This window comes from Diachasma alloeum, unplaced genomic scaffold (genome assembly GCF_001412515.2).
Source record: "Diachasma alloeum isolate Michigan unplaced genomic scaffold, Dall2.0 Dall_scaffold_00179, whole genome shotgun sequence".
Lineage (NCBI taxonomy): Eukaryota > Metazoa > Arthropoda > Insecta > Hymenoptera > Braconidae > Diachasma > Diachasma alloeum.
The window spans coordinates 3,794,949-3,822,380 of record NW_021680345.1 but is presented as its reverse complement, the minus strand read 5'-3'; the positions used below and the strand labels follow the sequence as shown (position 1 = coordinate 3,822,380).

Sequence of the window (27,432 nt, the reverse complement as noted above, 5' to 3'; positions counted from 1 at the left end):
GGGGTGGATGGGCCAAAGTGGGTGGGGGAAAAAAATGCTATAGGATCCTGCCGACGCTCGTTAAATTTAATCACCCGTTACGTAAGTATTATATATTCTCATCACTTTTTTTTGTTAAAAAACATTCTTTTCATCTCTTCTAAGGTTCCATTATGCAAAAATATTTCAATTCTTCTTCACGCTCACTCTTTATTTTCTTTAAATCTGTTTTTCTCTTTTTTTTCTTTAAATCTCTCCATCCTTATTATCTCTCGCACACTCCACCATTTCTCATTCTTTAATCCCAGTCATTCCCCTCAAAAACTAATTGGTCGCAGGTGCACGAGTCTTCAGCCTCGCCTTTCGATAATATTATCCTACCTCGTGAAACCCGGAAATGAGGACAAACGGTTCTCCTTTGTTTGAATTTTAAAAATCCCCCAACTTCCGGCGATTTTCTTTCCCCAGTCTCTTATTTTTATTTCATCTGTGGGGCTAACGTCACACTTGGCTCGACACGTGTGCACAATAGCCGGCGTAAAATCATCATTTTGGATTATTTCGTTCGTGATATTCCGTCGGCGTATTTTTCATAATTCTTCAATGTTTTTATTTTACGGCGTTTAAACGAGCGCAGTCAGGATGCAATATGCCCAGTTCGTGTAGACGTGCGATTGCATTACATTTTCACAGTGGAACAACTTCTCTTCGGGGGAATTATTCTATTTCGCTTAAATGCATGTGCGTGAGTGACGCCGCGGACTAAATTAATCTCGATTTTCCTCAGTTTTTTCGATATTTTTTTTTTTTTGAGATTCAATTTTGCGCTTCGCAGCAATGAGATCAAGAGTGCAGATCGTGTTTCCATACGTCAGGCTGAGGGGACTCTGAGTAAAATTTAGTAATCGTTACGCTGTTGAAAATTTTCATAACATTATTGTTTCACTGAAATTTCGTGGAAAAATCAATGGAAATTGTTAATTGCTGTTCAATCATTTCGTGAGAATCAACAGAAATCACGAAAATTGAGGTGAAAATATTCTTGAATTTTTAAGTAATTGAAATTTCAGTGAAATCTGGAATTTCATAATTTCTTTCCCCTCAAAATTTCAATTTATTTCCAACAGTGCAGTCCCCTGCATGTCCAACATTCAAACGAGAGAAGAAAAGACATCAAACTAACAGCAAAAAAAATCTAAAAATATAAATCCCACTATTTCCACATAATCAGCACGTACACGGGGGCCCAATTGAATCGAATAAGTGAACATAAAATTCTGTCTCAAAACATTTAGTTAATCATCCCTAAACTGAAGTATCGTCGATCTGAATTATCAACAAGAACACATTGAATCATTCCTAGTCACTTAAGTACCTTAACGTAAATTATGGCCTATATTTACAACCTACCGATCTTAAGAAAACAAATAAAGTTACATTAAAAATTCGTGGGACGACGAGAGTACGGGAATTACAATTTCACGATTTATCATTAGAAATTTATCGTCAACTTTAAAATTCGGCTGGATATGAATCTCACGAGTGCCATAACGCCAGCCATTATATTTTCATTTAATATCTCCACTCGATCCGTCATTAAAACCCTATCACCCCCTCACAATGAACAATCACGTCACATCGATAAATATAGACTCTTAAATCACACTAAAAGGGGGGTTGTTGGTACCGAGAGAAAAAATAATCACAATCATTCATCGTCACAGCTTCGCCCACGATATAAAAGTATAAAATACAGAGAAGTGAGATGTCTTCATCTCCCTTTGTCTCCCTAAATATCTCGATTGGTCAGTGCAATTGTCGAATGGAAATCCCTGTCCCCTCGAAAACCAGAAGAGGAAAAAAATGATCAAAGCCCCGGGAATTCTAGCCCGTATGAGCCCCAATAAGAATGGCAGTTGATCTCTCCTATTTTATCCCGAGGCACAATTGAATGGCAAAGCTCCCCCATCCCTCCTCTATCCCAAGAAACGGAAGCGTTTGAACATTAGCGTTCTCACTTTGTCCAACGATTTATCGCAGGCAGGATGAGAGCTCTTGCAGCTGTCTACTCTGTCCGCGATACATCGAATAAACTCCCATCTTTCCCTTCCCTCCTATCTGTTCAAACAGGAAAAAATTTCATTGAAAAACTTTGTAAAAAATTCTAGTGGATTTTTATCAGTTTTTCGTCGGTTCTGTTGAAACTTCCTGATTCACTGCATTCTTTTTTTTTATTGAAAATGTCCAGTGGAAAATATTTTAGGGGAAAAACCAGTAGAATTTCGTATTTTTGGGGAACTTTTGGGATGGGGATATTTTTGATAGGAATTTATCTATTTTTATTCTCCCTTCGTTGGGAAAAATCTGATGGAGAAAGTTGGAATACATACGAGGGATTTTTGTAGAAAATGTCTCAATAGAATAGGTTTTTTGTATAGAATATTTTCCATTGGACATTTCTATTGAAGAATTCCGAAACATGTCCAATGGAAAATATTTTATAGAAAAAATCAGTAGAATTTCATATTTCTACACAACTTTTGCTATTGGGACATTTCCTGTACGAGTTTCTCTATTTTTATTCTTCCTTTATTAGGAAAAATCGAACAGGAAAATTTGTAAATTAATTTTTTATATAGAATATTTTCCATTGAACATGCAAAAAAAATGTACAGATAAACCGCGGAATTATTCAAATTACTAGAAATCCGATAGAATTTTCTAACACAGCAGCGAAGCGGTAAAACGGGTCGACTCAGCCTTTAGCTTAGTTTTCCAGGAATATCTCCGAATCTGAGGGAGATACCGAAATGTTCATAATGACCTTTTTCATAGAGCGAATTGAGGGCTGCAAGAATGACCTTGACGAAAATTTTGCCATCTCTCTTAGATCTCGAGATATTCACGAAAAACTGGCTAATAGTGAAAATCGACTTGAATCATTTTACCGCTTCGCTGCTGAATAAATGCGTTGGGTTTCTCTGTGAAATTTTATCGCACGTGTTGTCTCACGGTGAAATAGTTCAGCATAGCATTTACGGCGCGTGTTGCATCCCAGGGAGATACAAGAATTTTCGTTGGGTTGCATTGTTGATATTTTATAATGTTAGAAGACAGGATTTCGCTACTGACGATGAAAATCTCTTAAATACTGTGGTTTCATGAATCAGGACACCAGCAACGAGGAATTTCCAATGTTACCCGGCATCCTGGCCGTATTAAACCCACTTTATCCGAGGGAATGTCGTTGTAAACCGACATAAACATGAATTTCCCTCGACAATTGCACACGTCCCAGACGCACACAATCCTATCATCTCAGTTAAAAATTCTTCCACAATTCTCTATACGTTTTCTTTAAAAATACATTAAGTATCTCGCGTTGATCATTAACATGATAATTATCTATTCTCGCAATCTCTTTGTTTTATTTAAACTCATTTATGTCCTGTTGTGTCTCAGAGTACTCATTGTTCGAAATTTCCTCATTAAATATGGCCTCTTGTGGCGTCAGATTAGACTATTCCCCCCCCTTAATTTTCCCTTATCCCTTCAAAAACCCCAAAGTCTTTGTGGCATCTATTATTAAAATCAGTGTTCACGCACGTTTCCTGTTATTCCTTATTACAACTGTACAATAAAACTCGTCTCAACGTCCCTGTACAATGTTATCCTTTGTATCGTCTGTTAAGGGGAGACTACTGCGAGTTTTGAAAGACCCGAACTATAGCAGTTGAATGTACATGCATAAAACCGAAGAATGAGTGCAAAAAAACGAATGTTCATCCCTAATTTCCTCATCTTCTTTAATTCGACCTTTAAATAGTCACTTTCGTTTCTGTTTGAATGCAGAATTGCACGCAAAATCTATTCTCAAAATATTTATAATATTTTCCATTCGTTTCAGACAATAAAAAATCAAGAACTAAAAGAACACGATTGTCCATACAAAAACGAAAGTCTATTCAGAGATCGAAATCGATAAAAGTTATTCGTAATTCTAAAACTATTTTTTAATTACTGAAAAATTTACGAACAATAAGCATTTTTCCCCACCAATTCCTCCGTTTTCAAGTCTTTTAAAACCCCCAGTCCTCTCCCCTCAATTAATTAAAATAGCCTCCCACTATCATTAATTTGCACATTTTGTTTTACAAACAAAGGAATTAAAAAAAATCAAAACCAACAAAATAAAACATTCTAACTGAAATATTGCTTCAACGAGTCAGAGAGAAGAGAGAGAGTCCCCAAACGAATCATCACTGTTATAAAAAAAATAATAATAATCAACACTTACGTCCATTTATCCGAATGGACATGCGTCACGTTCTCACAACTGTTCCGAAAGTATAATAACTCTCAACGTCTGTATATTATCATTATGGAGTATTTTATTGGATGCTTTGAAGGACACTCTGGCTTCCTCAAGGCTCTCAATGGCAGTGTGCTCACAGCCCTCGGCTTCAGCGCGTTCACCCTCAGGCTTACCACCATCACCACATTTTTTCGATCCATGTGCCTCAATGACATCAGGTACAGAGGACACTGTCATGGGTGATTGTCTGTCACCCCTCAGTCTCGGACTGAGTCTAGTAAGACAATCGGGTGTTTGTTTAATATCGTCGTGTGACAGATCGATTGTCGTATTGGCACGTCCAATCATCAGTGGTGAATTGCTCTTGGTGTATGTGGCACCAGTCAAATCAACGTATGACTGACGATTGCGTTGTGCATCAATTGGCAGGAACATGGCTGAGACATTGGTGTATTGACCGCAATTGCGTTTGTCATTCTCACAATTGCTGGTGTCTTTGGAAGTCTCCAGTGGTTTTGGACTGAGTTGACGACGTGAATAGGGACTGGAGACTGGTGTAGTTGATGTTATACTCTCACTGTGGCATTTGGTCTCTGGTGATCGTGGGGGTCTTGGACTTGGCATTCGTTTCTGGTCCCTCTGATCATTCTCAGCCCCTGTCAAGTGCCTCTCCATGATATTCTTCGTTATTTCAGGGGACTGTTGGATCTGGGACTGATCAGGCACTTCGGGTACAGCCTCGAGAAGACCTAGTCTGTCAATTCGTCGAGGCAATGTGCCAGTGTGATGGCTCTCAGCACCAGTCAAGTGTCTCGTTCTGCGGCCTGGCTCGGACTCGGATATCTCGAGTAAACCAGACTTGTCAACACGACGCACTGACATGTCGAAATCTGATGGCTGAGTTATTTTCGGTTGGCTACGTCTCGCTGGCAGGGTACTGTAGTAGAAAGGATGGCCAGTTGATACTGGAAGGGCTCCGTAATTGGGGCTCATTGTTGGTGGCATCATTGGTGGTGTTTCGGTTTGATTTTCAATAACAATTTCCATGTGGTGATGGTCGTAGGGGGCCCGCTGCTAGATCCAAGTGGCTCGCGAGCCATTATCCTGATCTCAGACAATTATCTCCCTTATGATTCGCGGTCGCCGGCTGTTGGGAGTTGAGTAGCCAGACTCGAGACTCTCGTCGTAGGAGAGGCTCACTTGGGGGGGCTTTGGCTCGCCGTCGTATGTCTCTTGGTAGGGGAGTCCTGAGACGTCGTATTGGGAGTCTGAAATTCAAGGATTCAATGTTAATATCTGTTTTTTTCATTCAGAAAACTTGATTTTCGTTTGGTTTCTCATTTACATGAAATGAATAGGTTTTTTAATGTAAACGATTTTTTTTTCATGGAAATAAATCGGTCACTTGATTAGCCATTATTGGGAAAAAATTGAAATTTCGTGGGCAGTTCGATTTAGGAGGAAAAATCGTGAAATCTCAACCAAAAAATTCTCACAGTTTAATAGAGAATTACTTACAATCCATAAATTGTCAATTTCACTGGAATAAACAAATCAATTCTTTTGCATTAAACATATTGCTGTAATCAATGACGAAATCCCAAATAAATAGTCCAAATGTTTTTTTTTATTCACAAAACTTGATTTTCATTTGCTGTTTTTCTGATATGAACAAATGCTTTTTTTTAATGTAAATAAATCGTTTATTTAATTCTACACTGTTGGAGGAAGATTTCAATTTCATGAACAGTTGACGAGTAACTTTTACGAGTGACATTGAATTCGATTTAGGGGGGAAGCATTTTAAAATTTCAGATTTCAATGAAAATTAGATGAACTTTCATTCAAAACATATATTTAGTGCTGAACTACAGCAAATTTTCCTGGTCTTTATCAATATTTTAAGAGTAATTGCACTGAAATTCACAGTGTCCATAGATTTTTCCATAAATTTTTGAATTTGCATTGAAAATATTGCTGTAATCAATGACGAAACTTCAAATAAATAGTCCAAATGAATTACTCCAGGTGCAGGGCCCGAATTGATTTGTCCTAATGTTATTTCGTGTGTAATTGAGGAATATCCAATCGAAATTCCAGATCCCTTTATCAATTCAGCTGCACTAATGCCGAAAGATAAAGCAACATTGATAGTAAATCCCCCTCATTGATCCCTTTGAAATACTCACCAACATGTTTCTGTGATTTGACAACAGTGGCAAAGGGCTCAGTGCAGAATTGCTGTCGACTGAGGTTGTGACTCTCCCGGTAATCCTCTCTTTGTGGTAAATAGTGCTGGTGGGCTGGATAATCGGACTCTGTCGGGGCATATCCACCAAGATCGTACTGGGGATTTACCCCATTGGCTGCTGCGGATTTCATCTGCCAGATTGAATCCTGCGAGTTGACGGATCCACCGTTGTTGGAGTTTGAGTAGCTATTGTCCAGGTATCCCATGTTGACACCTGGGAAATTTCGAGGGTTTCATTCAGGGTTTCGTTCATGGTTAATTTTGTTTTTAATTGTTTTCACTTGTAATAGGGGAGGATGGGGCAAAACGGCCCCCCTTCAATCGTCAATATTTTCCGATTCAATAATCCGATTGGGATGAGTTAGAGCTCGTTTTGAAGAATGAAAAATTATCTTCAAAATGAAGTTGAAACTGGGAATTTTCACAATGTCATTCACAAGTTATTGACAATTGAAGGGGGGCCGTTTTGCCCCACCCTCCCCTAGAGGAGATAATCACGCAATTTTAAATTTTTGAGCAGCAGAAAAACGAGAATTCTTTAATTTACTTGAATTTTCAATGAAAACGTTAATATTCAGGACAGAAATGTTCACAAATTTCTTCATTAAATGCTTCTTCAGAATGTTGTGATGAAGTTGAAATGAGATTATACGAGAATTTCAGTCAGAAAAAAATTTAAACTTCAGGGAGAATTGACTAGTAATTTTTAGAGGAGTGATAGTCATTTCTATTTAGGAAAAAAAATCATAGAATTTCAAAATTCACTGACAGCGGAATAAAATTTCACAGTTTTCAGCGGCAGGGAGACAGGAGTTCTCCAATTTACTTGAATTCTCAATAAGAACGGGAATATTCAGCACCAAATTTCGAATTAATTTAAATTTCAAGAATACATTCACCAGAATTTTCCTGATTCCTCTCGATTTTCAGGGACTAATTGAACTGAATCCCATAATTTCCCCAATTTTTTTCATGAAATATTGAATTTACAAAGAAGAAATTCCTTGAAATTTCTGTGGTACTAAAGTGTGATAAAAATCTCCAAAAAGTATTCCGGAAATTTCAAATTTTCAACAGTGTCGAAGTTTTAGAATTGCACTTCAGCTTTCCGTTGCTTTTAAATCCACCTGATCACCAGTTCTTATGAAAATTCAAGAAAAAATTCACCTGAATTTTCCTGATTCCTCTTAATTTCAATGAAATGATTAAACTAAATTCCAGTTTCCACTGGTTTTCCCATAAAATGTTGAATTTTCCAAGACGAAATTCCTTCAAATTGCATTGATATTAAAGTATGATAAAAATTTCCATCAAGTACGTCGAAAATTTCAAATTTTCAACACTCTAAAAATTCCAGAATTACATTCCCGATTTCCTTCACTCTAAAATCCTCCGACACACCATATTTTACGAGATTACCCCCTCAACAATGCTTCCGAGTCTGATTAAAAGTACCAACATTACCCCAAGTTATCCACGACAAAATGTAATGAGAGTAAAAAGTTGTTAGTAATTTATTTCACAATTTACCATTCTCACCATTGATGTTGTGAGTGGGTTGATGATATCCATATCCAGTCTGTGCATACGGTGGTGTTTTCGAGTCCTCCATCGCCAGTGCATGATCCAAACTGTGCTCGAGGGCCTTATTCTCCGCAAAATAAGGCGGAGGCGCTTGATTCTGCTGTCCATTACCAGTGACCAAACTCGGACGTACCCTGTATCAACGAAAATACATTTTGTCATTTTCCCTAAACTCCATCTCACCCCCGAGGGGCGGCCAGAGGGAGGGGGGAGGAGAATATTAACAAGTACGACTAGAATACGTAACGAGTTTTACATGGCTTGGAAAATAACGAGTTGATACTCCCGGCTGTTGCCCCGTGTAAAACCATCTGCAGTTCGTACTTTATCATTACCCATAAAACGGAGATGCAGATGACAGGGGAAAATTGTGAATTGAAGTGTATGTTTTTCCCCCCTCTCTCTTTCTATTTGCCACGGAAATTACTCGCTGAGGGATTTTCTCTCCCCCCTTTGCTACTTTCTCATCTTGTTGCAGGTAACAACGAGCATCTTGCCTTCAAACTAACGAGATTATCAAGGGAATTGTCCGAATGAACTCTGAATAAACGAACGAGAAGCAGAGATAAGGAAAAAAAATAAACGAGAGCGAAGAGGAGACAAAGTATTTTTATGTGATAATACTTCCTCTGTTTCCTCAATCGATCCAGCAGTTGTTTAAAAATCGTCATTTGTTTCTAAATTATTTTTCGCAAATATCTCAAAAACTAGTCAACCGATTTCCATTTTTTTTTTTAAATATACCTCTCAATGTTCCCTATCTCAATCAATCAAAATATGTATACCCGTTCGTACAAAATTCCCGAGATATTTCCACTTTTCGATCTTTTTCTCAAAAGCCTTGATAGCACTCTCACTTTTGCAAAATTCGACATGTTAAATTGAAATTTGGCATAAAGTTTTCTCTTTACACCAGAATGTTTTGTATTGATAATAGGCTTCCCATCTTGTTGGAGCTATAAATGAGCATCTTGCCTTCAAACTAACGTGATTACCAAGAGAATTGTTCGAATGAACTCTGAATAAACGAACGAGAAGCAGAGATAAGGAAAAAATAAATAAACGAGAGTGAAGAGGAGACAAAATATTTTTATGTGATAATACTTCCTGTTTCCTCAGTCGATCCAGCCATTTTTTAAAAATCGCCATTTGTTTCTAAACTAGTCAACCGATTAAAATTTCCTTTCTTTCAAAATATACCGCTCGATGTTCCCTATCTCAATCAATCAAAATATGTATACCCGTTCGTACAAAATTCCCGAGATATTCCCACTTTTCGATTTTTTTCTCAAAAGCCTTCATAGCACTCTCACTTTTGCAAAATTCGACATGTTAAATTGAGATTTGGCATGAAGTTTTCTCTTTGCACCAGAATGTTTTGTATTAAAAATAGGCTTCCCATCTTGTTGGAGGTATAAATGAGCATCTTGCCTCCAAACTAACGTGATTACCAAGAGAATTGTTCGAATGAACTCTGAATAAACGAACGAGAAGCAGAGATAAGGAAAAAATAAATAAACGAGAGTGAAGAGGAGACAAAATATTTTGATGTGATAATACTTCCTGTTTCCTCAATCGATCCAGCCGTTTTTTAAAAATCGCCATTTGTTTCTAAACTAGTCAACCGATTAAAATTTTCTTTCTTTCAAAATATACCTCTCGATGTTCCCTATCTCAATCAATCAAAATATGTATACCCGTTCGTACAAAATTCCCGAGATATTCCCACTTTTCGATTTTTTTCTCAAAAGCCTTCATAGCACTCTCACTTTTGCAAAATTCGACATGTTAAATTGAGATTTGGCATGAAGTTTTCTCTTTGCACCAGAATGTTTTGTATTAAAAATAGGCTTCCCATCTTGTTGGAGGTATAAATGAGCATCTTGCCTCCAAACTAACGTGATTACCAAGAGAATTGTTCGAATGAACTCTGAATAAACGAACGAGAAGCAGAGATAAGGAAAAAATAAATAAACGAGAGTGAAGAGGAGACAAAGTATTTTTATGTGATAATACTTCCTCTCTGTTTCCTCTACCTCTCTTTTTCTTATTTCACAGCTATCCAGAAAACTTGGTGGTAGATACAAATCCTCGTAAAACTGACGGTTGTTCTCAAAGAAGTCGTAAATCGGTGGGTGAGCCAACGTAAAATTGGATGGCGATGGATTTTATCCAGCAATGTAGCCCTTTACCCATCGATTCTTATTTCGTTGGGAAGTGTTATCCACATCGTAAAGAACAAAATTGAGTAAAAATAATAAATAAGATGAGCGTTAGGCAATGGCAGGAGTACAATCGTTCAGACAGTGGCTTGTTGGTGAATTATATAACGCCATCCAGTGTGCATAACTTATTTATAGATGGCAACGTGTATGGCTTCGTTGTCACGCGTGATCGAGCATGCATTATCGATATTAACACCTCAGATGTGCCAGTAATGCCACTGCATTTCCCTCCCCCCGATTCCCGAACCTCTCGAAAAAAAATATATGTACACAAAGTAAATCTCAAGCTGTCAAGATAGAACGAGCCGTTAGTTTTTACAACGCGAATGTCTCCCATCCCTCTCTGATGTGCAACTTCTTGCCACGTCTTTTCTTCCCTCCATCGAGTACGAGACTTCCATTTCACGGTTTACGGTCGGGGCCTGTGGGATGGCTCGGTCGAGCCTGAGAAAATAGGGTAGGGAGATGAAGCCAGTGTGTTGAGGAAAAATAAAAATAAAAAATGTGGAGAAAGGAGAGAAAAAAGAATGAGTCGAGATAAAAGGCAGGGGGAAAGCGGGGGGAAAAAAAGAAGTGCATCCGGGGCACTTTGAATGTAAAAAGGGGTAGGGCTTTGCAGGGAGTAGCTCTCTCTTCGGGAGGAATAAGTAGAGTGGATCAGGGTGACTTACGCGTTAGAGTCCATCTCATAGTCCTTGGCTTTTGCTGCGTGCTTCCTTCGGCAACGGCAGAAGAGGAGTAACAGGGCTGTGAATAGGAGGAAAACAGCACCACTGACGACTAGGGCGATTAACGTTGGCGTTGCTAGGGCACCCGCTTGATTTATCACCGATGGCCCAACTGGAAATTATTATTGATATTTAAAATCAACGATTTTCCGGTTATTTGGAGAATTGATCGCAGAGGAAAAAGTTTCAAAGGTTTTTTTACATATAAAATGTTGTTACTTTGAAATTCTTATATTTTTCTCAAACGTTGGACACAAAATGCCTCGTTTTTATTTTCGATACTTTTAATGCCGATTTTGCTTGTTTGTAATTCAGTTGATAACTTCCTATTCTGCGGACAATGCACGTTAAAATGATGAGGTGAAATTGGTAGATTTATTGTGGAAACTGGAGACCCTTTTTTCTCAGTGTGAAGGGATGCATTGAGATCTCCGTGAGAACGTCCCGAAATAGTCTCATTGAACAGCGTGAGAAATTTCCGATGGAAAACATCCTGACGAGCTATTTTCCCCCCAAAGTCCTTCCCTGTGCTCCCCTGCTAATGATTTTTCCTCCATTCGAGGAATTGTGTATAAAGAACAAAAGTCTGAATGTCGCTGATTATCAAAACTTTTTTTTTATATGTAAAATTTCCACTTATTCTAAGAAGATTTTCTTTAAAGCTGATAAAAAAGTTTCTTTTCAATTTTTAACACTCAATTTCCGATATTATTTTTCTGCAATTCAATAAATATCTTCTTATTCTGAGGACAATGCCTGTTGGAACTATGAATAAAACTCAGTAACTTCGTGCTACAAACAAGAAACCCTTTTTCCTCAGTGTAACGGGATGAATCGAGATCTTCCAGAGAACATCTCGAAATAGTCCCGTTGGACAGCGTGAGAAATTTCCGATGGAAAACACCCTGGCGATTCATTTTTCCCTCAAATTTCTTGTCTACAAACAACTCATGTTTTCCTGCTCGGAAACCTTGTTTTGAAGTGCTGCAGTAATGGAGCAAAATAGTTAACTAAAATATTTTTCCATCGGAAAATTTGCATCGCGGTTTAATGAATTCTCAATGCAAAATGAGAACTAAAAAGCGAGAACTTGAGTAATCGTTGAAGCTAACTTACCCTCAGCTTCAGTCCACTCGCCGCACTTCTCCCTATCAGACTTGAGACAAAGTTTGACCTTGAGTCGTGGTTCACCACTGGAAGTGTCAGGATCATCAAGGATCCCCTCCCTCTGAGTTGGTGCACTCCCCATGACTTCGAGCGGCCACTCGTCGACAACTCTCCACTGATTAGAACCGCCATCGGTGCGTTCTATGGAAGCAACGACAGCCAAACAAGTAGGACCAACATTGATAACCAGTGAACCACTCTCCGGATGATAGCTAACACGATGAGGCGATGGGATTTTAGCGACAGTAGTTGTAAACGTCTTCTCCTCCGAGTAATCAGAATGATTCTTGGTGTTGTAAGCCTTCACCTTAAACGTGTACTTCTGATGCTGTTCGAGACCAGTAATGTTACAGGGATTAGACCTGCGACAGTCGAGCTCCTGCCACTGCCCAGCGGGGCCACGAGGTGGTGCACAGTCAAGTGGAACAGACCGATCCTCACTCTCAACAAGAACCCTTCGATAAGACACAAAGTACTTGGTAATGGCCACACCACCGTCAAAGCCAACTTCCCACTGTAACGCCACATAAGTCGGTCCAATCTCCACAGCACTGAGGTCCGAGGGCCTCTCCGGTGCTCCCTTCGGCTGGAGAGTGATTACAGATGTGACAGGTCCCTGTGCATTAGCAGCACGACAGCTGTACTCACCATAATCCTCCTCCTTAATATCCGATATTCTCAACACCGAGGTGTATATATCATCCTTCTCAACCGTGGTAGTCCAAAGCTCATAATGCCCATCACTCGATGCACCCTGAAGTGGTGCTGCATTAGATCCAAAGCTCCACTGAAATTCCGGCTTCGGCCAAGCCTGTACTTTACAAGTTATCTCAGCGGTTTCCTTCAGATTGTAAGCCACTTTCTTGTGTTTATGCAGGACAAGTGGTGCATGCGCTATCTTCAGCATCATTTCAGATTCAACTTTCTTGACATCATTAACAAAAACACAGGTATATTTGCCCCTATCACTGGCTATGATATGATCAGTACTCGGTCGTGAGTGACCCAGAAAACTTAGTGTTGAGTTAACGGTGATAACATTACCATGACCTTTGGACGTTAGAGTTACAACTTTGTACAAACTCTCATCGGCAGTGAGTTCCTCCTCGTCTTTGAGCCAATGAACCAAGGGTTTTGGTTTACCGTGTGCCACGCAAGACACTGCGAAACCAGACTCGCCAACTGTACGTGTGAGATGTGGCTGAAGTTTGGTTACAATTTTGGGCTGTTGATGAACAGTGAGTCTAACGTGCGCCGCTTCACCAGTGCCAATTTCATTCATAGCTCGACATCTGTAGGTGCCATCGCTTGCCAGTGTAACAGAGTCAATGACAAATTGTGCACCAGACGTTTCGATGGGCTGTTCTGGTGCCCCATCCTCACCCTCTTTGAACCACTTGTACTGAGGCTCAGGATAGCCAGCTGGACTTGCCATACAAGTGAGTATAACACTTGAGTGTTCAATAGCGACTGGTGAATCCGGTGTTACCTTTGCCGGTCCAGGCTTATGACGTATCCGTATGTTAACCCGAGCAATGGCGGAGTGATTTTTCCGTTCGCCACCACTTGGGTGAATGATATTGATCGCTTTACACGTGTAGTTACCAGCATGTTCAGCATTGACTCTGGTGAATCGTAATATCGGGCCAGAATGCCGAAACTCTGGTTTACCATCCCTGAACCATTCGACCGAAGTTGGCGGAGGATTCGCTGATACATTACAGTGAACTGTCACTGTATCCTCAACCTCAGCAACGCGAATTGTATCACCTTCGATAGCAACTGTAGGCGGATAGAGTACATCAAGATACAGTGACGCTTCACCTGTTCTACCAAGCATGTTGTCAGCCTGGCAAGTGTAATGTCCAGCGTCTTGAACCGTTACCCTCGGCATCGTATGGTCAAATGATGTTGCAAAGAAACTACCGTCCCGCATCCACCGCACCATGCTGACTTTGGGCTTGGAATCGACATTGCAACGCAAGACAGCTTTTTCATTAGCTTCTACTTTCAACGGATTCTCCGGGCCAACTGTCACCCGGGGAAAGTAATTAACATCGAGTCTCACAGTGGCATTCAACGAGTGCCCCACCGGCATAGCACGATTTCTAACGATACACCAGAATATAGCACCATCATCATCCTTAGTTGGTACAATCTCCAATTCACGTCCTGTGTGGAGTTCCTTGAGGCTATTGTCTTTGTACCACTTGACTTCTGGCTCAGGACTACCTCCGTACGTGTTACATTGGAGTTTCAATGGTTTACCCTCAGTAGCTGGTGTTGATGTTGGTGATATTGATGGTTGGCCTGGTGCTCTTAGCACCGTTAGTGTCACATTCTTGTGGTACAGATTGACACCACTGCCGGTTTTCTTGATACGACACTCGTACTTTCCGTTATTCGCGTCGTACGATACATTATGGATTTCAAGATCATAGCGACCAGCAGCGAGATCCATGTCGACGCGGTAGTTTGGCGACAGAGGTTTGGCGTCAACCACAGCATTATCGTGAACATTGTTGGTGTTGCTCAGCCAGAATGATGTGGCATTCTGTCGCACTGGAGGAAAGCGACATTGCAGGAGAACCGTCGAGCCCTCGTGCGTGTCAACCTGCGTCTCCTCAGCTGCTTGTACCTGTGACAATGCTGCAACAGAAAAGGTGATCGCAATTTTAGTAATGATTAAGTTTGTCTTTCATCGATTTAACGAGATTTAACAGGATCAATCGGGATCGTTAATGTCAATTATCCTCGCGTTGAGGGTTTTTTTCAGTGAAGATGATAAAATTTACGGCGCTGTACGAATTAAATACCTATCATGGACAATCGGTGCTTTGCTCAAACGACTCTCAGATAGAATCTAACTAATAATACTTGAAACGAGAATTATACGATTCATTATAGAGTTATAGCCGGCGTATATTTAAGTATCGCTTCTGCAACTCTCATTATTGCTCATTGTTATGAAAATCACGTGCAGTCATTTTGGGGTAAATGACGATCCAAATTGACTGTTTACGGGGTGCGGCGGGGGAAAAGAGATTTATGGGGGTCCGCTGGATCATGCACGGGGGTAAAAGCTCTGGCAGTTTATCGCAGGTCCTGCGAGTTACTGGATAAATGCAGATGATTAACTGTTCGAATCATGATCCTTGGCCAACCCCCACAGGCTTCAGTCATAATTCCACACTCAACCCTTGCAAGAAATTGAATTATAATCGAGGGAAGTGTGATATTCAGAGGGGAGTGTGGTTGAGGGGACGCTACGCTAGATGGTGGGAGGAGTCACTCTGAAGGGGATTCACAGTACGAATTTCATACCATTCGCATTGCGTTGAAGGGAGAGGTAACGATGAAAGAAGGATGTTGACTCTTTGTCGAATATTTCTGGGAATTTTCGTGCAAATCCTCTGCTTCGGTGATAATAGGACAATGGATGGGTCAAGAAGGACAAATGATTCCATCACGGGGACACACGTTTCTTCTTAAAAGGAAAAAAATAAACCGCGTTTTCACGTCTTTATGAGGGCACTCCTGTGTTATTACGGTTTTCTACGGTGTACTGCAAATTTAGTGCACGTTAACGGAGATGCTTAACCTTTCTCAATAATAGAGGTGAACAGAACAATAAACCTGATTCCCCCGAGGCATCAAAGGGTCCCCCTCGATTCCGTTGAGGATTCAGCATTTAAAGGATTCTCGGTAATGTAAAACATTGAATCTTCTTGAGAACTTTCGAGTAGCTTTTATAGTTTCGTAAGAAGAATACTGCAGTTTCTGGGATTTTCAATTATCGAATTTGTCAATTGAATTGTGTGAGCAGAATTTTAAATAATCACGGGTAATCAGAGTCTTTTAAATTGTATTTTGCAGTAAAAAAAAATTCCCTCTTGCGAATAAATGATGGAAATTGTTAAAAACTTTTGAAAACTTTATTCTTTTGACGTGACGTTGATTCCAGGTAAAGTTCTGATTATTGGCAATTTTTTTATGATTTTGTAAAAATAATAATTAAAATGGAAAATGTTTAACCGATAAAATCATTGGAAAAGCTCTGATGTTCTACGAACCTATCGTAATGAATTTAAAAATTATGTCAGCACTGGAATATCGTCAATCCAAATTCAATATAATCTACCCAATTTAATTCCCCACGTGACACCAGACTTGCATTTATGCAAGAGGTCTCACGGGGCACTCCGTCGCATGTGATACGTGTTATGCTGTCGGTTGTAAGACGACGTGCTTCGTCAAGTCCTAGAAACCTGAAACTCACGACGTTACCATTATCACACGTCAGGTCCTCCCGGAGCGTTTGGGGATGTGGAACTCACAGCAGACGGGGAGAAAGAATAAAAAAGAATGACAAATACATTCGCAACTTTGCTTTACGGTAGCTCTGGTGACCCTGTGCTCGTTCATGTTTAATGAAAAATCTTGAATATACCGTATATGACCTCTTGGGTGCGTGATACGAGGATCTTTTACGAGATTGGCTGGGAGAGTTTTAAAGGTTGGCGAGTGTGCCGCAGTGACCAGGAAGGCGCGTGCTGGCTGAATGTGGGTCGCCATTGGGTCGTATAACGGTCAAACCTATGTTGTTGAGAGGTAAAACAAGTTGATCAACGAGCAGGGGGTGGGGGGGGAGGGGGGCACCGCGGCGATGAGCTGACTGGGGGGAAGGGTAATACAGGAGTCGAGTTATTGTGCATTCGATTCGACTCTTTTCCTCCCCCACTCGCGAAATTATTTGCACACTCATCGCATTTTTCTCTGGGGTTTTTTTCTCGTTGTAGTACGGAGAAGCGAACAGAAGTGGATAGAATCGGAAAGCGATGGAGCCATTTGGAGTGATGTAACGGACCAGTAAACGGGCTTGTAATCATTGCAATGTAGCATGAGGATTTCCAGGGATTGAGTTATTGATATTGAGAGACGATTATTGCGATGATTCATGCGAAGGGAATGTCAGGGCTTTGTTGAATGGAGATTATTTATTTGTTTGAATTGCAGGTTTTTGTGAACATTGCGACAGTTCGGTTGGGGGACGCATGGGGAGGACATTTTTAACGGAGGATGGTGTCGATTAATCTTTTGGCAATTTAAAAGTACAAAATGCAATTTGGTAATTACTTATTTGTGGAGAGAAAGTGTTTGAAAAATTCTCACGCTATTCAATTGAAATATTTGAGAAGTAAAAATATCCTTCGAATAGACTTTAATCGTAGGATTGGACATTCTCGGAGAATTTAGAAATGATTCAAGCGAAGGGAATGTCAAGGTTTGGTTGAACGGAATTTATTTATTTATTTGAATTTCAATTTTTCGTAAACATTGTGTCATTTTCAGTTGAGGGACGTATGAGGAGGAAATTTTTACCGAGGGACTGATATGTTTCAGAATGTTGAGATGTTATCGGTTAATCCTTTCGCAATTTAAATTTACCAAATGCAATTATTTATTTATGTAGAGAAAATGTTTGAGAAAAATTAAAAAGATGGAATGAAGAGAGATTCTCGGAGAATTTAGAAATGATTCAAGCAAAGGAATGTCAAGGTTTTGTTGAATGGAATTTATTTATTTAAATTTCAAGTTTTGTGAACATTGCGACATTTTCTGACTTTCGAGGGTGATATGAGGAAAAAATTTTACCGACGCACTGATATGCGTCAGAATGTTTAAGTGTTATTGATTAATCGTTTGGAAATTCAAAATTACCAAATTCCATTATTTATTTATGTAATGCAAATGTTTGAAAAATATGAAAAACATGAAATGAAAATAAAATTCTCACGCTCTTCACTTGAAACACACGAGACCTAAAAATATCCTTCAAATGAACTTTAATCGTAGCGTCGAGGATTCTCGGTGAGTTTAGAAATTCCTTCTCAAGCTGTAAATTACGAAATCGAAAAACTTCACTCAAATGCCCAGAAAATATATCCACATTAAGATGAACCGTTCTCGCCCAGGGCCTTGTACTAGGCGTCATGTTTCTTTCTTCCAAGAAACGAAGAGAAAATTTCTGGCATGGCCTGTCTGACCGTTGAATAGCCGTAGGCGATCCATGTAAAAGGCACGAGAAGAATTGACTGCCGCGGCCCGAGGGGGGCGACTCATCTCTTTTTCCCTGACATCCTTCTACAGCACAAAACAGCTCTTCCAGAAAATCCCGTAAGTAAGTCAACGGAAACTTTATATCTACGAGTAATCCCGGAGAAATGAACGAAACTATAAAAATGAGAAACTCGTACGTATAAAAAGAAAATGAAATCATAATAAAAATGTGTATTACAAATATAAAAATATAAGTTCTGGTACGTAAAAACGGAAATTGAGGATATTCAGGATATTTTCCATTCAATGTAACTCGATGGAAATTCATGGTTGTGCTAAATAGTGTGAACTGTCATTTGCTGCAATGACAAAAAAAATAAGAAATTCTGTCTGTTGGAGGTTTTCATCCGATTTCAACGTAATTGGACTCGTTCCGTTCGTTGGAACATTCTCCATTGAGCTACCGGACGCCTTTCCCTTTTTTTGCTGTTTTTATTTTTATAGGTGCATTTCCACATGGCGAAACCAATGAATTTCAAGCAAATAGTCACAATTTTTCATTAGTTGATGAATGCATTCATTCAAAAAAGTTGGGAGGTTGCTTGAAAGAGAAGGATGCAGGAACGATTCGAGTTAAAGTCAATAAACATCGAATGAAGAATATAATGTCACATTCGTAACATGAAATGGACGAGTTTTTAAGCAAATAGTCGCCATTTCACGTCAGACCATTCATCCCAGAAAAACGGTCTATAGAGAATGTTACAACTAACAAGTCCAGTCCCGGTACAAAAAGGCCGAATGAAAATGTAACTAAAAACAACGTTTATTGGCAGGAATCCCATTGATAATGAGAAACTTTAATAGTTGGGGATTCGTAACATGAAACGAACGAGTTTTAATAATTGGGGATTCGTTACATGGGTTTTTTCCCGTTTTTGTTGTTTCATTATCGGATGTCTTTCCTTTTTTACATGAGGAAGCAGATGAATTTTCAACAAGTAGTCATAATTTTTCATTAGCGGACGGACGGGTTCACCCGGAAAAATGGTGCAGTTACTTGAAAGACAATGACGTAAAGAACGATGCGAGCTAAAGTCAATAAACATCCAATGAACAATATAATTTGACATTCGTAACATGAAACGAACGAGTTTTTAAGCAAATAGTCACTATTTCCCGTCAGACCATTCATTCCAGAAAATCGTTGTATAAAGGATCAGTTGTTGGGTATGTTACAACCAACAACTGGAGCCCGAGCACAAAAAAATCGAATGAAAAGTGTAACTAAAAACAACGTTTATTGACAGGAATCCCATTGATAACGAACGATTTGAATGATTGGACATTCGTTACATGAGACTCTTTTCCCTTTGTTGACGACACCGGCAGCAAACGAATTTTCAAACAAATTGTCACGTTTTTTACTGAATAATCCAGTAAAAATGAGAATTTTTACGTTGTTTGTTGAATTTTTACTGAATTTTAGCAATAAAAATTCAAATAACAGCGATGAAAAAATATTCAAAAATAGGAAAAAAAGAAAATGAAATTTTAAAAAACTGAATGAATCAATAAAGAAATGTTTTGATTCTGTAATTGCATTATTAATATAACTCATAGTAGAATTTCCACGTGACGAAACAGGTAACAAACGAGTTTTCAAAAAAAGCGTCACGTTTTTCGTTAGTGGCGCACAGTATCGGCCACTCAGGAAATTTCACCAGAATTTTAATTAAAAAAACTGAATAAACTCAGTAAAAGTAAAAACATTTTTTTTTATTTTCACGTGAAAAATCGTAATTTTTGCATGACTCATTGCATTTTTCCTGAATTTTAACAATAAAAATGTAAATAAAAACGACAAATTTTTCAAAAAAGAAAAAAAGGAACAAAATTTTTTTAAAACCGACGAGTGAATAAGTAAAAGTTCTGATCCTGTAATGTTATTCTTACTCCCACATCTGCATGAAAATGAAAATGAAGATATTTGAGAATGCAGAAACGAGGAAAAAATGGCAATTGAAACTAATGAAACCGAAAAGACCAGTGAATTCCGTGTCTATAAGCCGTACACGTCAGTGAAACCAAGGGTTGCAGGGGGAGTTCTTACGATGAGCCGCTAGAGTATGCCATTTGCGTACAGGCGTTCTATCCACATTGGTATTTATGACCTCGTCGGAGGTAGAGGAAGGGGTGCAGCAGCAACGCGACGGGCTTTTATACAGCCGTGGAATTGTGTTGGTGTTGAGGGGGCCATCAGTGAGTAAGAGAGAGTGAGATACACGAGAAAGAGAGATGGGCATTGCGACTACGGTCGTTGAATCCTCGGTGGCGTGCCAAGCACCAGGTCGAGAACACTCGTGTAACTCCAGAGTTGAGGTACCCGAGGAGAGCGCGTACCCAGTGCAGTGTCTCGGGTGGCCTTCCTTTCTCAAACCCCGTTGTCTCTCCTCACTCCTTTCAACTCCCAACCGCGTCCACTCTTCGTCCGCTCCCCCCCCCCCCTCGCCTATCAGTAGTCTTATTCTCTTATCGACTTTTGCAACGGTAATGGACCTAAATAGGCTTATATCGATTTAACTACCGGAATATATTTTTTTGTCTCTTAATGTTTCGCTTTTCATGCTTGGAGTGGTTTGTTTTATGGAGGAAGCGGGGTATTATCGATGCTCTGCATTACGAAGACCCATTTCTTGCAGGTTTCCCGTGTTACCCGTGTCTCGGGGGGGGGGGGTTATGGGGTNGGGGGGGGGGGGGGGGGGTTTATGGGGTCTGTACGTGACCAGCTGCTCCGCGACGGATTTCAGTTTGGTGTATGAATTTATTGGGGGAGGTGACGCCCCTCGGGGTCAATTTGACAACGGTTCTGGGAGAAAGTCGGCTTCCTCGGGGAAAATTAGGTGCACGCTCTTCAATTTTTTAAGTAAAGTATGAGAAAAAGTGTAGTGTTGAGGTACACTGGGAGATGAAGATTGAAATTTCAGGGACAGGTGACTATCGATTTTCAGGAGAGTGATGTCAAGAATATCCAAGTAGTTTTTATAGATTCAGCTATTTTTAATTATCAATTTGACAATTAAATTGCGTGAAAAGAATTTGAAAAAAATCGGGAATTCAGCGTCATTCGAATAATAGTTTAGACAGAACTCTTATTTTTAAATAATTGAAATTGTTAAAACTTTTGGAAAACTAATTTTTTAGGCACAAAATAGATTTCTGATGAAATTCGGAATGTGAATAAATTTGTTATGATTCCAAACAAACGATTTTTATGGCGGAAAATTGACTGTTTATAAATTATTTACAGAAAAAAATTGTTATTTTTAAATTATTTTATCAATCTTCCTCGAAAAGTAAACTATTGAGATTGAAATTCAGATCTGCAAAGTTTAATTAATCATTGTAAAATGTTCGGAAACTTAGGGGCAAATGGGGCTCACATGCAAGCTCTGGTGTTCGATTACAAAAGTAGAAAACCATTCCACTGGAGAAAAAATAGCCAAAGTACTTGGATATCCTTGAATTCGATCTAGGAGAAAAAAAATCATGAAACTTCAGGTTTTAATAATTGTCGTTTCCTTGAATTTGGGGTCTAGAACCTGATGAAGCTGAAATAATTAGCAAAACGTTTTGAGTTGACAATTCCATAAATGTTGACTCCGTTTTCACCAACTTTAAATCACTGGGGCAGTTTTCTGCATTTACAGCGCATTCACACTTCAGTTTTACAATTGAATTCAACAAATGAATTGAATTGTGATGTACTAAAAAAAAATGCAAAGCAAAACTGAATGGAAGACTTTATTCAGTGATGACATTTTGAATTACAACAGCTTCAATGTAATCCTGAAATGGACGCAATAAAAAGTCTCATGAAAATAATGTGTGCTTTCATTTCAAAGACTAGATTAATTTACGTAATGCTAAAAGGAATTATGAATCGATAATCTGAAAAAAGTAGCTTGCGACGAGGATAAATTGTTTGAATAAAAGAGTTTTAGTCACGAAAATTATGTAAAATACGTATTTTTTAATAATTCGTGCGCGAAGTTCAATTCAATTTAAAAAAAATCAAGTAATACCATTTTTTTCTCCGGTGAAATAGAAATCTTCAGATCGTTCCATTGAATTTATCAACTTTCTTGGAGAGTTTCACGTGAAATGTGCACGGTATTCCTCGGGGTGTAAGAAATTCCAGCATTCACTTCCTGAATCACTGGTTTCCACTATTTTTTACTCCACGAGTGAGCAGATGTGTACGAAAAAAATTCTGTCTGAGTGGATGTGTGAGTGTGTGGGTGAGTGCTGAAGAAGTTCCGGTGGAGCGAGTACAAACCACTCCCGATGGGACCTTTTAGCTACCCCAGGAAAACCTCGACTCTCCCGACCCCCGGGTGGACAAGACCAACATACCAAGTGCTGGAGACATATTTTCCCTTCGATACGAGAATGTACATTTACACACGTGAGGGCTTCTCAACACCTTTACGGAGATCGTAGAGATGTTGTCACGAAGGCGGTTCTATTACTGGTCTTTACAGGGTGTTTAAGAGTGAGTAAGTATTGAATGCGGGGAAAATCTCTGGACATGAATTTTTTTTCTGCTGCTTTATCAATTTCCTTGATTAGTTAATTCATGGCTATTAGTCACACGAGACTTTACGTGCAATTAACACTTCCGGGGGACGAAGAAGGAGAATTCTCGGATTATGCATGTTACTGTTTTTATTTATTTAAAAAAAATGGGTTGGGGGGAGGGGGGATTAGAAAGTTGGAGAAATTTCATTCAGAATGAAGAAAAGACGACTTTTAAAATCGATTTTTGCCGTAGGCTGGAGGCTGTTGGGGTAACACGGGTCGGGTTTTTTCAATTTTCAATTAAATTTAATTTTCATTTCCATTAAGTTGTTGAATGAAAAGAATTTGTTTTCAAGATTTTAGTTAGGGAAAAATATCCTTTTCCACTAATATACTATTTTACTGTTCGTAATTTATAAACACTGCGGCCTGTTTTCATAAATAAATTATGAATAATTATTTTTCTTCAATCGTAACAAATTTATCCATATCCAGAACTTTACTAATGATATCCAATATTTTTTGCAATTGTTTAACCATTCGCACTCATTTTAATATTCAAATATTCAAAGTCTAAATGAAATTCGCCATTTAAGCCATTTATAAATTTTAAAAACTGCAAAAGTTCAGTTTTTGATGAATATTAAAACTTCTAAAATTGAAATTTGCAAACATTGCGGCCTTTTTTATAAATAATTTGTGAACAATTATTTTTCTTCAATCACAAAAAACTTTCCCACCCAGAATTACAGTAAAAAAACTAGTTTAATCGACTAGTTCCAAAAAAAGTCTGAAAAAAATGTATAAAAAGTTATTGTTTACGAGATATAATTCGCCTGAGGCTAATTATGCCTGAATATTTTGAAATATTTCTCACGTAATTTAATCGAAGAGTTTAGATTCAATCTCCATAAAAAGTATTTCTTCCTCTTCGTCGAAACCTGGTGGTTTTATCCCTAAGCGAAGTACCATTACCTTTTGTGTCAAATAAAAGGTACTTCAATATTCACAAACAATAGCGTTAAAAAATGCCAGTCCCGAAGTGTCTGACTACACACGTTCAGAATTCAGGGAAACGTGACAAAGTGCCCGAGTGGGTCACCCGCCGTAAATAAAACACACAAGAGAAAATACCACCTGTAAAAAAAACGTAAATGAGCTAAAAGTCACCTCTCATCAGCAGCTCGAAAAAAGCGAGACAGTTGATTGCAACAATTTCACTATTACATACTCCACGAATGTAGCCAGGAAAACGTATTACGCAATGCACGAGTGTGAATATACAAATATACAGCTGAAGCAGCGAGAATATGGAATTTCTCTCCCTCTCATTTTCTGCAATCTCTTTGTCACGCGTTCCACCTCGATTGCTCCCAGGATTCACCTCTATTTATTCCCGTCTAAATTCAAAGTTCATGCTGGGAATTTGACTCAGTCAATTTCAAAGCGTACTTAATAAAGAGGGAAATAAACGTGATGAAGATTGAAAAAAAAGGGGAATTTGGGTTCACTCGTCCGTTGTACTGCCACCGAAAATACGATTCATTGAACAAATCAATTGTTATTTCAATCGGTGACTGTCGAAGTGATATAATTGACGCAGTGACGCGCAGTGGAATTGTCATTTATTCAGTAATTAATTAATTTAAACAGAAAACAGGAGATTTATTGGAACTAAAAAATGGGGTAAAATAGATCCTCTTCAATGGACTTTATCTCCTGACTGAATGGTGCGATTTTGATGGGTCACATCTCATTGTGAAGCTTAAAAAAATACCTTGAAAATGGAGGAAAAATAGGGGATCTTCACTCTGCCATTCTCGAATTATCGGCAATTGAATTTTTAATTTTTTTAATTTCTAATTTTTAATGAATATCAACAAATTTATGATAGGAAAAATTTCTGAGTATATTTCGAATTATTCTTCAACTTTCGTCAATCATTAGTGAGGAAATTAACGTGAAAATATGGTGAAATTCTTCGTACGAGTGACAAATGATTTTTTTTTTAATTCAATGAACTAAAATTAAAATGAATGACAGTCCCGGACTGTATATGTAATAAAGTGTGGACTGATAATATTCTGTACTCGCTGGCAAACGGAATGCGGAGAGAGGTTTGACTGTGTCGCAACACTACTGCGGCATACCTGAGCGTTTTATGGATGTGCAACGGTATAAACTCCCTCCCAGTGGGATTTTCCAAAAGTGGTGATGGGGGAAGGGGAGGAGGAGAGGGGCAAAATACTGTCGTTTACGCGGTGGCTGGTTGCACTTTGCAGCAATGAGTACCGGCTGAAGTAGGAGTTATGATACGTATAAAGGCCCCATGCCTCCACTTGTAATTTGGTAATTCGTTGATAGTTACAGTGACAAAGGTATAGTCTGTGGGAACGTAAAATTGAATTAAAGGGAATATTATTCGGTCGGTTGTTGACGATTGTTCGGCGTTTAGGGGTCACTTCGGAGCAGTAATGGGGGCTACGGGATTCCGAGAATGGGATTGGGAATTATGATTTCTAGTTGGATATTAGTCATTCGGTGAAAGTTGGGGCTTTCGAGTGAATGGGAGGAAAGGAATTTTTGGGTTACGATTGTCATTCGAATACAGCTGGAAAAATTCTTCAATTAAATGGTTTGGTATGGTTTCTTTTTTCATTGGGACTTTTGAAGAATGGGGGAATTTCATTCAAAATGAAATGAGAGATTATTGATTATTTCTCTCTCAAAAACAGGAAACTATATTTTCAATTAATAAAAAACTGAATAACTGTCAGAAGAGTAAATAAATCGTGGGAAATGACCCACATGATGCCCCCCCCCCCAAACACAAAATTTGGTTTGACATGTATGTACAACCCGAGGCGTTAAACGTTAGGCAAAAATCAACCTAAAAACTCATCCCCATATTTCCCCGTTTGAAATAACAAAGAGACAAAGTGAGCATGAGTTAATGTGAGCCAGTAGAGACAGGACAGCGCGTTAAACGCCGCTGGGTCCAGTAGATTTGGCCCGTGTGTGACGGCCTCGGTTTGCGGGGCTTTGTATCTAGCCACTGGGCTGACATAATTCCGGAGGCACGTCTAATAATGAGCCCTTTGTGGACAGTATACGTACACAGTTAAGGTACAGAGGGGTAATGGGTTCTGTCTTGTATATGAAGACCTCCTTTAGCTCCGTTAGTTTTGTCAAATGATAGCATCCCATGTGCGCACACTAAATGAATTTACTGATTCGGGTGAATTGAATACAACTACATCGGCGACTTCAAATGTTTTCACGATTCAATTACTTTTTCCGCTTGGGCTGATGTAATTCAATGTCAAATGTCTCTTCCAGCATGAGTAGCAGGTCATTTCACCGCATGAAAAGGGCGGACAGGCAGGAGTGGGAGCCTTTTGATTTTTGTCATATTCATGGCTCTAGAATAAATTTGTCGATTGAGATGAGTGGATTTGATTTGAAGGAGTAGGTTGATTTTCGTACACTGTTAAAAATTTTTGTCTGAAATTTCCGGTACACTTTTTGGAAATTTTTATTGAATTTAATTACCACTGAAAGTTCAAGAAATTTCGTCATTGAAAATTCAGAATTTCGTGGAAAAATCAAAGAGAACTGTGAATTTCAGCTCCATTTTTCCCTGAAAATGAACAAAGAAACAGAAAATTCCGGTGAATATATTCTTGAATTTTCAGGACAGTGACATTGAATGGGATTTCCTGTGCATTCTGCATTTTCTGTTTTTAACTGTTGTTTTCATGAACCGAAGGATGTACTGCAGTTTGTCTCTTGAGTTGGAGGCGGTAAATACTCAAATGTAACATGTTGTGTTGATATTTGGTAGCGTTAGAACGACAGAGCCATGATATTTGTTAGAAATTAACAATTTGGAACATTTTGTGAATACTTTCAAGATAATAAATTCAATATTCTATTCTACGACGAAACAAGATGGTTATTTGATTCATCAAGAACTAGATTACTGCACTTTCAGGAAATCTCGTCGGTGAAAAGTCACAATTGAATAAGAAAATCGATGGGAACTGTGAATTTTAATTCAATTATTCAGCGAAAATGAATAAACATTAGATAAATTGAGGTGAATGTGCTCATTAATTTTGGATTAATTGGAAATTCAGCTCTAAGTGGGCGAATTTCTGTTATGTCTATGTGAAATTAATGAGTTTACTGTCATTTTCAACTGAAACTTGAAATTTTATCAAAATTTTGGCAATTGAACATCGGATTGAAGTGATTAAATTGAATTCTCTCGGCTAAATTCTGATACAATTGGTTAATTCTTCATTTTTCTATCGCAAACTTCTGTCTGAATTCTTAAAAAAAAAATGAAATGGCCGTGACTATTCGCACCATTGCGTAAATCACTCCCGTACACTCCATACACTCCACGCATGCGTGAAGTTTGTGTGTTTCACGCAGCCGAATTTTCATACTGCTGTGTATTTCACGCAGTTGAAGTTTCATACTACTGTGTGTTTCACGCAGTTGAAGTTTCATACTACTGTGTGTTTCACGCAGTTG

At 38.8% G+C, this 27,432-nt stretch overlaps 1 protein-coding gene across 1 annotated transcript in view; it reads right to left on the bottom strand.

Annotated features, from left to right (window-relative positions):
- Positions 1-5,400: 5,400 nt before the first annotated feature.
- The window catches only part of LOC107043328 (hemicentin-1), a 29,512-nt gene continuing 7,480 nt past the window's right edge, over positions 5,401-27,432 (bottom strand). Inside the window, exons 2-6 of the mRNA XM_015264780.1 lie at positions 12,199-14,898; positions 11,026-11,194; positions 8,076-8,263; positions 6,484-6,759; positions 5,401-5,562 (exon numbers count right to left, since the gene is read on the bottom strand). Of these exons, the coding sequence (XP_015120266.1) occupies positions 5,405-5,562; positions 6,484-6,759; positions 8,076-8,263; positions 11,026-11,194; positions 12,199-14,898 (3,491 nt within the window). The 3' untranslated portion in view covers positions 5,401-5,404. The remainder of the gene's footprint in view (positions 5,563-6,483; positions 6,760-8,075; positions 8,264-11,025; positions 11,195-12,198; positions 14,899-27,432) is intronic.